Below are 14,630 nucleotides of genomic sequence, written 5' to 3' on the forward strand. Positions count from 1 at the left end.
ATATCTTCTACAAGAAAGCAAAAGACTGGAGATAATTTTCCTATATATATGAGAATAAGACAATAATGTCGCATAATCAACAAGATGAGGAAGATATAAACTTCCAGGAACTTGTAGGAAATTTATTAAGTACACATAATGAACAAATTAACGAAGACGAAACGGACAACCAGCAGAATGAGGATCCACATATCGATTTACCCGATTTACACACTGCTGAAGATGACCTAGTTGCTGTGGTAGCTAATGCTATTCAGAACATGGACGTAGTTGAGGGCTCACATCAAATAGAACAGACACCCACTCAAACACACAGCAGTCATGACGATCAAATGGAAATTGATAAGGATATCGAGCTTGATGAGGAAGAAAGACAACACCGAGAATGGGCAAGGCTACTGCGACAAGGCATCTTGGAGACAGAAAAAACAGAGACTGATAATATTGATCACATACAAGAAAATGAGGAGAATCTAGATGATGAGGATGAAAATCTAAGAAGAGCCATTTTGGAATCATTAAATGAGCTAAATGTACCGCAATCGACTAAACAAACTAAGAAAGCTTCTAAGAAGAAGAAGAAAGAAAAAGATAAAGATAAAAATAAAAAGCCAGAGAAAGGAACCGAAAAGAAGCCTGATAAGAAATCAGAAAAGAAATCAGAAAAGAAATCAGAAAAGAAATCAGAAAAGAAATCAGAAAAGAAATCAGAAAAGAGTACAGATAAGAAATCAGATAGAAAGCAGGAAAAAAAGTCCGACAAAAAGAGTACTAAAAAATCTGACAAAAAATTAATAAAAAAATCTGATAATTTAGTAATACCGAAAACTCCCTCCAAGATACAACAAAAATCAAATAATCAATCTGAACAACTAAAGACCATTGATGATGATATCAGCTTACTAAATTTTGAAGACGTGATCCAAGGCTTTATGAAGGAAGGTGAAGAAGCTGGTAACAAATATGCAACAGCTGGCGATGATAATTTTGCCGCTGATGAAATTGTTGAAGCAACTTTGAAAGCCTTTGAAAAGGAGCTTCTCAATGTTACTGAAAAAGATAAAAAAAAGAAGAAAAAACCAATACGACAGTCTTCAACAACAAAAGATACTGCTATTTCAAATTTGAAATCAAAAACTAAAAAGTCGAAAAAGGATAATAAAACTATCACCCCTAATCATATTTCAACAGTGGCCAAAAAGCATATTTCTAATGAAACTCCTAAGGCTAATTTACAAACAGATGATGATGAGTACGCCAAGGCATTAGCTGATGTTGTAGAGCAAGTTGTGAGCAAATCGTTTGTTTCCAATGAAAAAGCCTCTGAGATGAAGAAAAAAGCCGAAACGCCTAGAGCTGTGATACCGCCTATACAGAAACGTATAAGTGGTCCAAGCAGTTTACAGAAACAACAACAAGTGATTCCTAAGGAGAAAGTTGCACAGAAATCCAAGTCTGTGAAAGAGACAAAACATAAGAAAGATGTAAAAAAACAGAAACCAGAGAAAACACACAAACTAGAGGCTGCTGAGGAGCCTTTTGATATGAATGCTATCATGAAAAATGCTATGGATATGGCATTTCAAAACCATGAGAGCAATGACCTGGATACTTCAGTTATTGAAGAATTCAACCGTGGGCTAGGCGATATGACCATTGCGGACATTCTTGCTCCAAAAAGCTTGAAAGCAAAGAAGAAAACGATCTCTAAAAAGAAATCTTCAGCAGAATTAGATGATAGGGGGTCTGATAAAAGCAAATCCAAACTAATAGCAACAAAGTCGAAACTCCCAGATAAGGTTGATAACAATAACCACCGTTTACCAAGTGCTGCTGTGGTTACACCTAGTGTAGTTCATGAAACTAATCTAGAAGAGAAGAAAAAGGATTTAAAAGCGAAAGATAATAAAACAGAACTTACTGATTTAAGAGTCAAGACACTACCATCCTCTCAACAAATTAAAGTTTTTAAAGTTAATGCTGGCGGTAGGGAAGCTGTTAATCATGATGCTAGTGCCCCAATATTACATAAAATCAAATTCTCCAATCGTTCAGATGAAAGACAGAAAACGATGCCAGTAACAAAAACAATAGAAACTACAAGAATGAAACTCTCTAAGCAATATTTAGCTGCTGTTAATGAAGCAGTTTCCCTAGTCAAGAAGAAAAGGGCTGCCTTGAATAAACAGAAGAAGGAAGAAGAGAGGAGGTTAAGACAGGAGCGAAAAGAACAGAAGAAACTCAAGAAACTTCAAGAGAAGGAGAAGAAAGAGAAGGAGTCCAGAGAACTAGAGGAAATCGTGGCAAAAGGACCACCATATCCAGCAGATCTTAGATTGACGAAAAGCGGCAGACCAAAAAAGCCATATAGAAGGTGGACAAAGGAAGAAATGGAGGCAAGAGTGCAAAAAAGTACTGAGGAAGCATTAAAACCAAAGAAAGTGAAAAAGGTAAAGAAAAAGAAAGATAAGAAACCTAAAAAACTCTCATTAAATGCATTGAAGAAAATACCACTGTTCAACTTGTCGAAAGGGTTAACTCCATTAATGGCAAGTTTAAGTTACCTGTCTGATGGAAAATCCAGCAGAAAAGATTCTCAAAATAATAACATTGTTCAGAAGTCTAATAATATGAGTTCTGAGGAGATGGCGATGAATGCTGCAAAAAATCAGAAAAATGCAACAAACATTACGTATTATGATCCATCATGTGATGCAATTGTCCGCAAAGAGATCATCGAATACCATCCTCCTTGGGTAATACCTAACAATCCTCCATTAACTCTTCCAGTCGTTACTCTCCTAAGAAGAGATGCGATTGACAAACTGGTTCCAAGTGGTAAAGCAAGCAAACGAAAGAAAAAAACATCCGAATATGGAACAGTTAGTGCTAGAGAAAAGATGATGTCTTCTATTTTGGGTCCAATTGTCAATACTTTGAAAGCTGCAGCAAAAGCTAAGACTGCCTCAGGTGCATCCCCAGAAGAAGCAAGCAAATACCTAGCAACTATTATTCAATACACAAAAAACACAATAGTGAAGGCCCTTCTAAATGCTAGGTCATCACAATTGCAATCAATCAAAACGGAGACATCAGTACGTCTTGATTCTCCATCTTTGACTAATGGAAGTCAAACCATTCCTATTTTCAATTCAAGGAAGATAGTGAATTCTGGTAACCGTGAAGGGAATTTAATAAGCCCAAAAAAAGGTACAATCACAATTGATGACAAAGAAGACACAACCAAGAAACACGCAGTTCCTATAAAAATTGAAGAAGAAGTGACAATTCATGACTTTACGCCTGTGAGGACGCAAATACCATGGAATAATTATCACATCTTATTGTCAAACAATGACGCAATAAAAGAATACGAAAGATTACAACTTTGGAGAGAAGCAACTGTCAATGATATCTGTCATAACAACGGACACATTAATGACATCTCTAATGATGACATCAATATGATCAATTCAGATCATGGAGATATGACCGATGACGGGGAAATGGCTATCGATCCATCTTTATATGGTATGGATAAAAGTGCATCTCATCCTATTGAAAACAACATAGAACCTGTCTTATCTCATAATAACAAAACTTCCCAACCAACCTCAATATTAATAGAAGACAATGAACTTCATCCTCCAAGTACGAAACATATAGAGAAAAACTTCAAAAATACACCAAACTCTGTTGGGAATTATGCACATATTGTAGATATTAACGATGAAAGCCATAGCATCACGATAGATGTTGGAGTAGACGAATCCGTAGAAAACCCGCTATCAGAGATTAACGAAACACATGTAAAGTTTGACAATCCCAAGCCGACATCTCGTGATTCTGATGCGCATATCTCAACAGGTTCTAACAAAGCTGACAATCACAAAAGTTCAGACGAGAATAATACTAGTGAGGAAATTGGTAGCCAGAGAAACTTCAATTCAAATGATAATGACAAAGGTCCATTGATAAATAGGTTGATCCGTGAACAGCTCATAGATTTGGATCATGAATCACAAAAAGAAGGCTCTATGCCAGATTTTAGTGATCTGATTTCTAATACACTAAGCTCTGTACTGCCTGAAATTGAGAAAAGTGCAACGACGATGAAAAAACCAAGAAAGGTTAATAAAGAAACACCAAACAATGTATTAAACTTAGATGGGTTAGTGCCACCTGTTAGCAAGATAATTAAGAAGGAGGAAAGCGCTGAAAGACTATCTCCAACTGGTCGCGTGAATCACACTTTGCCTAAAAAACTAGTTATACCGTTAAACAACATCTCGAACTCCAATAACACATTACCTTCTGTAAAAACTGAGGAGAAATCAGTAGTTAAAAAAGAGGTGGTAAAAATTGTAAAACCCAGACCAGTTACTCCTACCTTCAGCTTCAATATCCCGAATTTGAAAAACTATCCTGGTATGGCTACACTAGTAACTAAGTTGTTAAAGAAGTATCTTACCGCAGAGGAGTTTAACCAATTCAAAAGGGAATCTAATAAAGAGAGGAAAAGAAAATGGAGGGAAGCGAACTCGCAGAAAAACTGGGAGAATGATCTAAGATCACGGCTAAAGAGGCGCGCTAATGAAAAGTTTGGACCTGAAAATAATGAAGCGAAACAGAAATGGATTCAAGAAGAATTTGACTCAAGGGTTTCAAAAGACAAAATTAAACTCGAAGGAAGTGAAACGATAGATAGATCGGGAAACACAGTGATGACTGACAGCGATTCTTTACAAATTCTTGCAGGTAGTTTCGGTAAATTAGATCTTGCTAGAAAAATCGAAACAGAAGTTAATGACATTATCGAAGATTTCATTGAGAACTCTAACAAGAAAAAACGGAAAGTGACGAAAAATAAAGACATTCCAGCCAACTAATTGATTTAAGAAAATCAAAGAAGGGCGTTGTATTATATTATTTTTTTCTAGATGACACTTTTTAACTTATTATTATAAATAAAATATATTCCTAAAATCTTTACTACTGGACAAGTTTTTCATGCAAATGATATTTTGGGATGGTAATAATATTCACAATTGTAGTATGATCTTTTCACATCCTTCCAATCAGGAAGCTTGCCCTTCAAATCGACATATGTGTATTCACAATTCATACCATAAGTTGCAACATCAACTTCTACAATCTTCTTATAAACGTCATAACAAAGTGGTCTATCAGCACCCAACCCGTTGAAGAACGAGAAAACACCTTCTGGATTAACCAGACCGACAACGATATCGTATAAATCCAGCATATCTTCGTAGTGTTCACTAAATGTGTCATAATATATTCCATCAAAAAACACATTACCCTCATCTAATAATTTGTTCAGTGAGTCTTGCCATTTACCCTCCAAAATCACAACATTTGGCTTCTGATACCAACCGTCATTTTTCATTTTCTTTAGTACATCGGGATGCGCTTCGCAAATATAGTGTTTTTTTGGATTCCTCTCTTGTATAAATGTGTCAATGATGCCCATACCAAATCCAATATTAAGTACCACAGACTCTCCCACTGGTTTGCGTGAAACCAATGTATCAGCAGCTAGTTTCATTATGTCAGTTTCCCAATCCATCATAACACCATCTTTATTGTTTTCTGTTATCAGCGCATCTTCTGTATACTTTAATTTTGTATTTAAGTAGGTGTCTGGATCTGCTGCAGTAGCATCATCATCCGAAACAGATGAAACCTTGCCCGTGCTGTCATCAAGTGCATCTTTTGGTACCACTTCCGCTGACGCCTCAGCACATATATCAATCTCATTTTCATCGATGAATTCCACGTCACCTCCATTCAACTTACGAAGTAGTAATTCAGCACTAACTCCCGCTTCGACGACACGCTGATATAATGGAGACTCTCTGTTACCACCATTTCTTTCGAGAATCAAGTCACCAACCGTTTTGTTCTCGAAGTCTATAAAATTCCACCCGGCACCATACTCAAAAAGCATATCCATCATGTGTAACACCACTTGCTCTTCATCATCGCTCAGGTTTCCAGGCAACGACCTGGCAAGTATATGCAACGGAGTAGTATTGGATTGCTCCTCCTCATCAGATACCTCATCAGCATCTTCTCGAAGCTCACTTCTTTCAAACGCTGCCACTTGCTCTAACGTGTACGTTGCAGGAATACCAGCCTTTAGGAACCGAGAGAGCTCCCCAAGATAGTGCTCTTCCGAAATTGGTCTCACCGGAAAGGTTAGTAGACTATGTAGCTCAGACATCAATTAATTTACACCTTGAGAGAACAAAAACTTATCCTAATGGACTATCAGTCAGACTCATCAGTGAAGCTCATCGCAAGCTCATCGCTGTTTTTAATGATTCTGAATTTTTTTTCAGCTAAAATTCGGGATCAACGCTGCTTCCAGTTTTCAAGAAACAAATTTCAAAGAAACTTGAGAAAACAGGAACCGGGAAACAAGACCCTCAAAGTTAAATCGAGGTCTTGAACGGACAAGGTAAGGCTTTTGATCTTTCAACTTAAACCGCTACATATTCAGTTGAATAACAGTGATCTGCTACTGAAGTGTTTCTAAGCCTTTGAGTTTGAATAGTACTGCATCTCGACGATCCGGATCACTCATACTTTTTTTGGGGTAGCATATTGACATCGAGAAGTCATAGATCATAGATAAATATTTGTGGTAGTTGTATTTTACAGTTTATTGATTTTGGTTGTAATTTAAAGGCATTGTATAGTAGGACAATTTTTGCAACCATCTTAAGGGGAAAACAATTTGGTTATATAGGATTTACTGGTGCCGGAATTGAAGGAATGGACATATGACTTCGAGAAAACGATCCCCACACGAATTTATCTTTAAAGAAGAGCTTGGTCATGGCTCGTACTCTACTGTTTACAAAGCGCTAGACAAAAAGGATCTCAAAAAACCATATGCCATCAAAGTGTGTTCAAAGAGGCATATAATCAAAGAAGCCAAGGTGAAGTATGTCACGATTGAGAAGAATACCTTAAACCTTCTGGCTCGTGGGAACCATCCAGGAATCGTAAAGCTATACTATACCTTCCATGATGAAGAAAACTTGTATTTTGTATTGGACTATGCCTCTGGTGGTGAGTTACTGTCATTGTTACATAAGATGGGGACTTTCACGGACAGCTGGGCAAAACACTTTGCAGCACAATTAGTGGATACATTAGAGTTTATGCATGCAAGGGGAGTTATACATAGAGACTTAAAGCCAGAAAATGTTCTTTTAAGTAAGGAGGGTATACTTATGATTACAGATTTTGGTGCAGCAGCAACTCAGAACAATTTCTCCGATAAGGATAATACCAGATCAAATGCGAACGAAGGCATTCCTAAGGATGATGTGCCATCCTCTGGCGATAAGACTGAATGTTCATCCTTTGTTGGTACTGCAGAATACGTTTCACCCGAACTACTTCTGTATAATAAGTGCAGTTTTGGTTCAGACATTTGGGCATTAGGCTGTATGGTATATCAATTCATTCAAGGTTTCCCACCATTCAGAGGCGAAAATGAACTGAAGACGTTTGAGAAAATAGTATCGTTGGATTATTCGTGGAACCCAGAACGACAAACCAACTTTGGGACTATCAACATTCAAGTGGTAAATCTAGTAAGGCGAATGTTGACCATTGATACTACTCAGAGAGCTACTATAGATCAAATAAAACGGGATCCGTGGTTTGCAAATGTTGACTGGGGTGACAAAAAGAAATTGTGGAGAGGAATATGGCAGATACAAAATCAAATAACTCCTACAAATGCTTATATATCTCCTTCTAATATGCATACAAATGTTAGTCACCAAAATATACTACAAAACCGCCAACTGCACGTAATAGACACGCCACTGAGAAATATCCCCGTTACTAAACAAAAGAGGAAAAAGCCAGCCAAAGAATTCAACACCACTAGCAGTATTGTAGAATGGAGAAAAAAGTTAGGTATTGCGTCCTCATCCACTCACAATAGCACACAAAGCATTAGCAACATTGTCGTGGACTCGTTTAAACCAGAACTACCGACCAACAAAGTTATAATAACTAAAGAGATACCAGTTGGCAATGTATCTATAAATCAAGTTGGCGCAAATCTTGATAGCCAGTCACCAATACCCACTTCTATGAAGCTGCAAAATCAACCCTCTAATAAGGAATTAAATCGTACACCACAAACGATCCATCCCATACCAGCAATCAACTCACTCAACTCACCAACATTACCCAATCCAAATCCAAATCCAATACCTCCGCATCAAGATTTAAAAGGAAAAATAAATCATTCTAACGAGCCGGCCATTGTCTCTGCTAGTCAGTCGAATTTCGTCAATCCAGCCCATATTGGCCATAACAGCGCTGTTCGTGAAATAGCGGAAACTAAAAAAAGAGACCAGCAAAGGAACATATCTAACTCAAATATGAATTTAAACTATACCAACAGTTTGGAAGAAGTGCCTCAAATGAATGACGGTGGCCTATCAAATGGAGTTCAAGATGAAAATAGATCCAGACAAAGCAGTACTTCTAACGTTGAAGCTAGCCAGTCCACTATGAGGATAGCATGTGATATGCCTAATGGTGATAGCAAACTCAAAAACCAATCATCTCAAGTTGAGAGAGAAGAAACCATTAAAAAACCTTTGAAAATAACACCAGGCTTAGAGATCTTGAAACAAGATTTTGTTTACGTCAAAACAATTAGCTATGATGCTGCTGGACCAGACATGGCTATTAACTCTTATAAAACAATCAACGATGATCTGATCACATCATTAGTTGCAAAACACAAGAGTTCTTTAAGACCAATAAACATATTTCCACAACTTCTTGTTTTATACAAGGATGGATCTCTGGCTTATAAAGAAGTGAATACAGAATCTAGGAAAGGTGAAAAAGCTCTGAATCCTATGGTCAACCTGGGTGACGTGAACCTTTCTATGTATGATTTCGAGTTTGATGAATCTTTGCGAAGGGGTTTTTTAATACTGGAGAAATATAAATACAAATTATGGTTTATCTCATTACCATCATATTCATTGCTTGCAACATTCCCAAGAGAACTGACTACGAGATTATTAATAAATAACAATGAGAAATGGATTGACAGTTTTTTCCGTACAAGGAAAATCATTGAGAATGGATTTGATATAGATAAAAAAATAGAAGGTCTAGATATTAAGGAGAAAAAGGAAACACCAGCTGGTAAACCCAAGGACGAGCTAATTTCACCAACAACCGAAAAGAATGGCAGTCTACCGCCTAAAAAGGCAGATTCGATAAAATCAAAGAAATCCATTTCAAGTTCTTTGAATTCTTCCACACCACCTGTTCTTAAAAAGAAGCAGGCAACTGACGTAAAGGAAAAACCCTTAAGTAAAGAATCCATGAATTCAAGTACGACAAAAACGAAAAAACCCATTAAACCTAAACTTCGCCAACCTCCTCATATCAATACAGGCCACAGTTCTTTAGTTAATACTACGAACTCCGGTAGAAAACGATCCGTATCGAGCACACCAAGCACACCTCAATCTCCAGTTCCGAACATGAAAGTCCCTCCCAGACCAGGCTCAGTAAGCCATGGTTCTCCTATTCAATATTCACCTTCAGCATTCAGCCCAAAACCAGGAGCTAATTCTGAGAAAATTCATGTTAGTAGCAGCAGATATGAAGTGATTCAAAGTATCAAAAACAATGGTAATCTCATTGATAGAAACCAAGCAAGTAGTGGAGCATCCGCGGCATTTAGAAGTTTGCAGAAACGCTAAAGAATCTTGGACTGATAGCAATCATTATCATCCAAGAATGTTTGGGAATTAATGAAAGGTGTACTTATGTATTTGAAATATGATGGCATATATATATATTAGTTTGGAAACGAAAATGCATATTTATTCTATTCATAGTTAAATCATACTCCATTTTAACGTGATGAAGTCCTAGAGTAATTAATACCAAAATGACAACAAATAGCTTGTAAATTAGCGTCCTTAGCAGCGACAAAATATCAAAGATTGATAATTTTAACCACATGGTGGACTGAAGCTCTTTGAAACAGTAGCACTATATATATAAAAAAAACTTTTCATAAACTCGAAAGAAGAACTTCATGCAATAAATGCCAAGACCAACAAAACTATCAGAGCTATAATCAACAACATTATACAACAGTCATTGTATCTCTCCTTATTTTTTTCATAAACCCACTCAAGTTGTCGTCTACCTCGAGCAAGTTTACCAGCAACAGTATCCATACCTTGATCCATATCGTCCAGCAATTGACCTTGATCTTCTAGCTCTTGACCCATAGTTTCTGCCTGCAGATGTAAGTTTTTCATGGTCTGGTGTATATCATCCAGCTGAGTGTCTTGCTCCCTAAGCATTTGTTCTTGGAATGGATTCGCTTGACCTCCAGTCATGTTATTCTGATCATCAGGCTCTTCTAGGTCAACGGTAATGTTTGCCTCCGCCTGAGAATTGTGTGTATCCAATTGTACCTTGAATCGAAGTTTCAGCTTTTCATATTGGTCTTTCAGTTGCGCTATAGTTTCTCTTCTGTTTTCAATATCAACGCCATTAGCGTTATTTTTCTCAATAACATCAACACTACGGTTCAGATCGACTAGAGTCTCAGCAATATCATCTACTATCTCCTGAACTTCTGCAACTTCCTCATCCTGTGGTGAAATTGAGCTAGAACTCTCATGCTGGCTCAAATACTGCGCCAGCCTCTTCATCTGCTCTCTCGTGTCATCTACAACTTCCTGAAATGGATCAGCACTCATTTTTTCCTGATTGAAATCTCAATTAGCAGTTTCAGCTCTAGTTCCCTATATATAATATATGTTTATCCCAGTACTTGTTTTAATACTTTGGCAATACACAGTGATAAAACAGCATCAATCGTTAGTGTTATTCCTTCACTTTTTCTTGACAATTTAGCCCAAAAAAATTAGGTTAGCTCATCGCAAGAATAACACTACAAGAGAGACAATAGTTGAATACCAACGACCCGAACAAAGTAGTGCGGTATAGACCAATTGAATAATACAATATTTACAACGTGATGGAGATCAGCGATGTTTTGTCTAAGGAACCTGAAGCCTGTGCACCACCACCATCAGAGCCTGTTGTTAAGCCAGAGCCGGAAGTAAAACAAGAGAAACAGGATATCAAGACGGAGTCGCCAGTAGCTACACCGGCAATTTCTCTTACTGAACAGAAACCAGCTACAGGTAGTGGGATCAACTTGGTAGAGACAATAGGTGGATCTCAGACAAGGAGATACCTAAATGATAAGGTAACACCAGTTTTATTGGAGGGCATGCGTAAGATAGCTGTGGAGCAACCTGCAGATCCGCTACGGGTATTGGGTGAATATCTGATAGAACGCAGTGACAATTAAAGCATTAGGGACATACACTTGTATATAATAATGAATATAAAATGTACTACATAATAATATTGAGGACAACAATTTTCGCTTCCTGATGGGATGAATCATTTCACATTACGCAAAGGGAATATTTAACATTTTGTTAGCAAACTTGGGGGTAGCTTAAACTAGAAAGGCTAGAATAATTTCAGATGACATTGCATACTGACATCTATATACATGCTAAGAGCTAAAACTTCTCCTGTTCAGTATGTTCGGGGAACTTGTTCAATAGCTTGACTCCGTAACTGCACACTATGCTCATAAATCCGACACGCCATCCGTTCCAAAGGGAGCTATATTCCGATTTATCTCTGATTGATTTCCATACACCTTGATATTTAACAGGAGATATTATCAGTTGTCTAGTATCTTCTATTCTCAGAGAACTGTTCTTGTATACTAGGAAATCCAGTTGACATCTCCTCAAGAGGCATTCGATTGGTAATTTCACAAAAAGTTCAGCAATTCTCGCTAACACTTTCATGGTGTTATATGTTGTCATTTGAGAATACTTGTCAACGTGAAATTTATGGTATATGACTAGATCAATCAACTTATTGAACGAGACGTTTGATACTGATTGCAACATTGTGAGCAGCCACATATCTGAAGGTAGCTTCAAGGCGTCATGACGCCATGACCAGCTTCTGATCCAATGCCTCAAACTCCGAGAGTCATGTTTTTTATTAGCAGCACCTTCACTTGCCTCCTCTGAGACCTCAGTGTCGGTCCCATAGAGTGCCGTTACTATAAATCTTGTCCTTATTAAATCTATTGGTATTAATGTGAGGGCCGTAAGTACACCAACTGACAAAGTGAGAAGCACAGCCGACTGTGTATCAGGGAAGTGGATCAAGTCAATGAAGTACGGATCTGGTATATGTAGCAAAGGCGATATCAGACCAGTGTACCAAGCTTCCAAGGTGGATGATAGAATCTGATAGATGAAGTTTGTGTTATTGGCCTTCCACAACCCTTTAATACCTTCTTCATCCAGGATGGAGTTCATTATATCTAGGGTATGCTTTGATTCAGGGTTGATAGACCTCTCTGGTGTCAAGCATCTTATGTGGGTTTCCTCTATGGATGCCACAGAATCAGTCTGACCTTGGCCTGTGTATTGGTCTTCGCCATCGTCACGTTCATCATTGTCCGTGCCATCCCTTAATAAATCTGGCGTGCTAGTGGAAGGGAAGTAGTTGATCTCGTCCTCGTTGTCCAGGTCTGAGAGTATTATCCCGCTATGACGCGCTTTCTTCTGCTCTTCTGTGTGCGATACCGACTCACCGTTGAATTGCCCCACCTGCTGTAACAGCCGCGACACTTCGAAAGGCTGCTGAATCAACAATTGGAAGTACTTCCTGACAAACAGCTCCATGAGCTGCGACACCACTGCTATCCATTTGTTAACGTTCAGCAGGTCCACCCATTCGAACTCCTTCACCAGACTGTCCAGGGACCCACTCGAGCCCTTCAATGCCTTGGCCCTGGACCCGAAATTGAGCGAGAAATTGAACAGACTCCCTTTACTGTTAGACCTAGTGGTAAACAGCGTCGCGGGATCCAGGTTCTTGGCCGAAGAATTGCTGTTCTTGACAATGCTCAACTTCGACGCAATATTGAACCCATTTGAGTCTACAACACCTTTCTGCGGGTTGAACTTCACCAGGTACCCAGCGTCAAACGTATCCTCGTTGTAATACGGCCGTAGCTCAGCAGTATCCATTATTATTATACCCTAGTTCCGTATCGGTTCCTGTCAATAAGGCTCCTGCCATTGTTTATAATATTATAGAGCTCATCGCCTCTATTATGTGTTTTTGAAGGGGCGGGGGGTCCCGTTGATTTGCTGTGGGTGTCAAAAAGAATTGTGACTGCAATGCACATACACCCAGACATACTACACCCATACACCATGAAATATGAGAAGGCAGTCAAATCTCGGCTTCTTTGTCGCTGTGCAGCCGAAAGCACTGAAACTTGCCTGTTTCGGCGATTCAATGCGGGGGGGGGGAACTACGAAAGTGTGGGTAGTGACAATAATACACGTGTAGTATATACATACACACGACGATATCGGTCTGTATGCCAGTGGGGCGAGTTCAGCCTAGAAGTGCAGCTGTATCTCTCTCCGTGCGCGTTCTGCTGTGCAGGGAGACGCCCAACTAGAAAAGTGGGCCAGACATCCCTTATATTTATTGCTTATATGGTATATATGTGGTGTAAGGGTGTTAGTGTTTCTGTACTACCAAATGAACCGCCACTGCCGGCCCAGGCGTATACCCCCGACAGTGAAGTACATGTAGTAGTTGTAGTTGTAGTTGTAGTTGTAGTTGTAGTTGTAGTTGTAGTTGTAGTTGTAATGTATATTGTAATGTATACTGTGATGCGGTGCTCTGAATTGAGCTACTCGTATGCCGCTACTTGAAAATTTTTTAGTTTTTTTTTTTTTCAAAATTTTTCACTTTTTTCACCAAAATTTTTTTCATCAATTGTGCGTTTCTGTTTCTGGTTGGGATTCATTGGGGGGAAGGAAGTGGGATTCGATATTCTTTTATAAGACTTTTGAGTATTTAATAGACGCTTTTGCCATTTATCTTGTATAGGAACAGAACACAACTCACACACACATACACAATACAGAATGGCTAAGTTCTTGAAAGCTGGTAAGGTTGCTGTCGTCGTCCGTGGTCGTTACGCCGGTAAGAAGGTTGTCATCGTGAAGCCTCACGATGAAGGTTCCAAGGCTCACCCATTTGCCCATGCTTTGGTTGCCGGTATTGAAAGATACCCATTGAAGGTTACCAAGAAGCACGGTGCCAAGAAGGTCGCTAAGAGAACTAAGATCAAGCCATTCATCAAGGCCATCAACTACAACCACTTGCTTCCAACCAGATACACCTTGGATGTTGAGTCCTTCAAGTCCGTTGTCTCTACCGAAACTTTCGAAGAACCAACCCAACGTGAAGAAGCCAAGAAGGTCATCAAGAAGGCTTTCGAAGAAAGACACCAAGCTGGTAAGAACCAATGGTTCTTCTCTAAGTTGAGATTCTAAGTTATTAAAAAAAATATCAGTCCAAATGAATAATATTAATTTGCAACAATTGACAAACTTTTTAACATTGATAGATTCAAGGTGTTGACCTTTTTTTTCCCTCTCTTAATCATCACCATT

General features: G+C 38.5%; 7 protein-coding genes across 7 annotated transcripts; 4 read left to right on the forward strand and 3 right to left on the reverse strand.

Moving 5' to 3' along the window:
• Positions 1-65: 65 nt before the first annotated feature.
• SPP41 (Spp41p) lies at positions 66-4,889 on the forward strand (the record flags this gene model as incomplete). Its single annotated transcript, XM_448503.1, has 1 exon — positions 66-4,889. One exon carries the CDS (start codon positions 66-68, stop codon positions 4,887-4,889), a length of 4,824 nt encoding a protein of 1,607 aa, XP_448503.1.
• A 119-nt stretch (positions 4,890-5,008) lies between these two features.
• Positions 5,009-6,247, reverse strand: RMT2 (protein-arginine N5-methyltransferase; the record flags this gene model as incomplete). Its single annotated transcript, XM_448504.1, has 1 exon — positions 5,009-6,247. One exon carries the CDS (start codon positions 6,245-6,247, stop codon positions 5,009-5,011), a length of 1,239 nt encoding a protein of 412 aa, XP_448504.1.
• A 562-nt stretch (positions 6,248-6,809) lies between these two features.
• Positions 6,810-9,785, forward strand: PKH3 (protein kinase PKH3; the record flags this gene model as incomplete). Its single annotated transcript, XM_448505.1, has 1 exon — positions 6,810-9,785. One exon carries the CDS (start codon positions 6,810-6,812, stop codon positions 9,783-9,785), a length of 2,976 nt encoding a protein of 991 aa, XP_448505.1.
• Positions 9,786-10,124: 339 nt separating this feature from the next.
• Positions 10,125-10,802, reverse strand: TLG1 (Tlg1p; the record flags this gene model as incomplete). Its single annotated transcript, XM_448506.1, has 1 exon — positions 10,125-10,802. The coding sequence occupies one exon, from the start codon at positions 10,800-10,802 to the stop codon at positions 10,125-10,127; it is 678 nt and encodes a 225-aa protein (XP_448506.1).
• Positions 10,803-11,083: 281 nt separating this feature from the next.
• On the forward strand, positions 11,084-11,422 carry SDC1 (Sdc1p; the record flags this gene model as incomplete). The annotated part of the gene is made up of 1 exon (XM_448507.1): positions 11,084-11,422. The coding sequence occupies one exon, from the start codon at positions 11,084-11,086 to the stop codon at positions 11,420-11,422; it is 339 nt and encodes a 112-aa protein (XP_448507.1).
• Positions 11,423-11,642: 220 nt separating this feature from the next.
• UGO1 (mitofusin complex protein UGO1) lies at positions 11,643-13,181 on the reverse strand (the record flags this gene model as incomplete). The annotated part of the gene is made up of 1 exon (XM_448508.1): positions 11,643-13,181. One exon carries the CDS (start codon positions 13,179-13,181, stop codon positions 11,643-11,645), a length of 1,539 nt encoding a protein of 512 aa, XP_448508.1.
• A 918-nt stretch (positions 13,182-14,099) lies between these two features.
• Positions 14,100-14,510, forward strand: RPL27B (60S ribosomal protein eL27; the record flags this gene model as incomplete). Its single annotated transcript, XM_448509.1, has 1 exon — positions 14,100-14,510. The coding sequence occupies one exon, from the start codon at positions 14,100-14,102 to the stop codon at positions 14,508-14,510; it is 411 nt and encodes a 136-aa protein (XP_448509.1).
• Positions 14,511-14,630: the final 120 nt, after the last annotated feature.

The sequence above is a fragment of the Nakaseomyces glabratus genome, chromosome K (genome assembly GCF_010111755.1).
Source record: "Nakaseomyces glabratus chromosome K, complete sequence".
Classification (NCBI taxonomy): domain Eukaryota; kingdom Fungi; phylum Ascomycota; class Saccharomycetes; order Saccharomycetales; family Saccharomycetaceae; genus Nakaseomyces; species Nakaseomyces glabratus.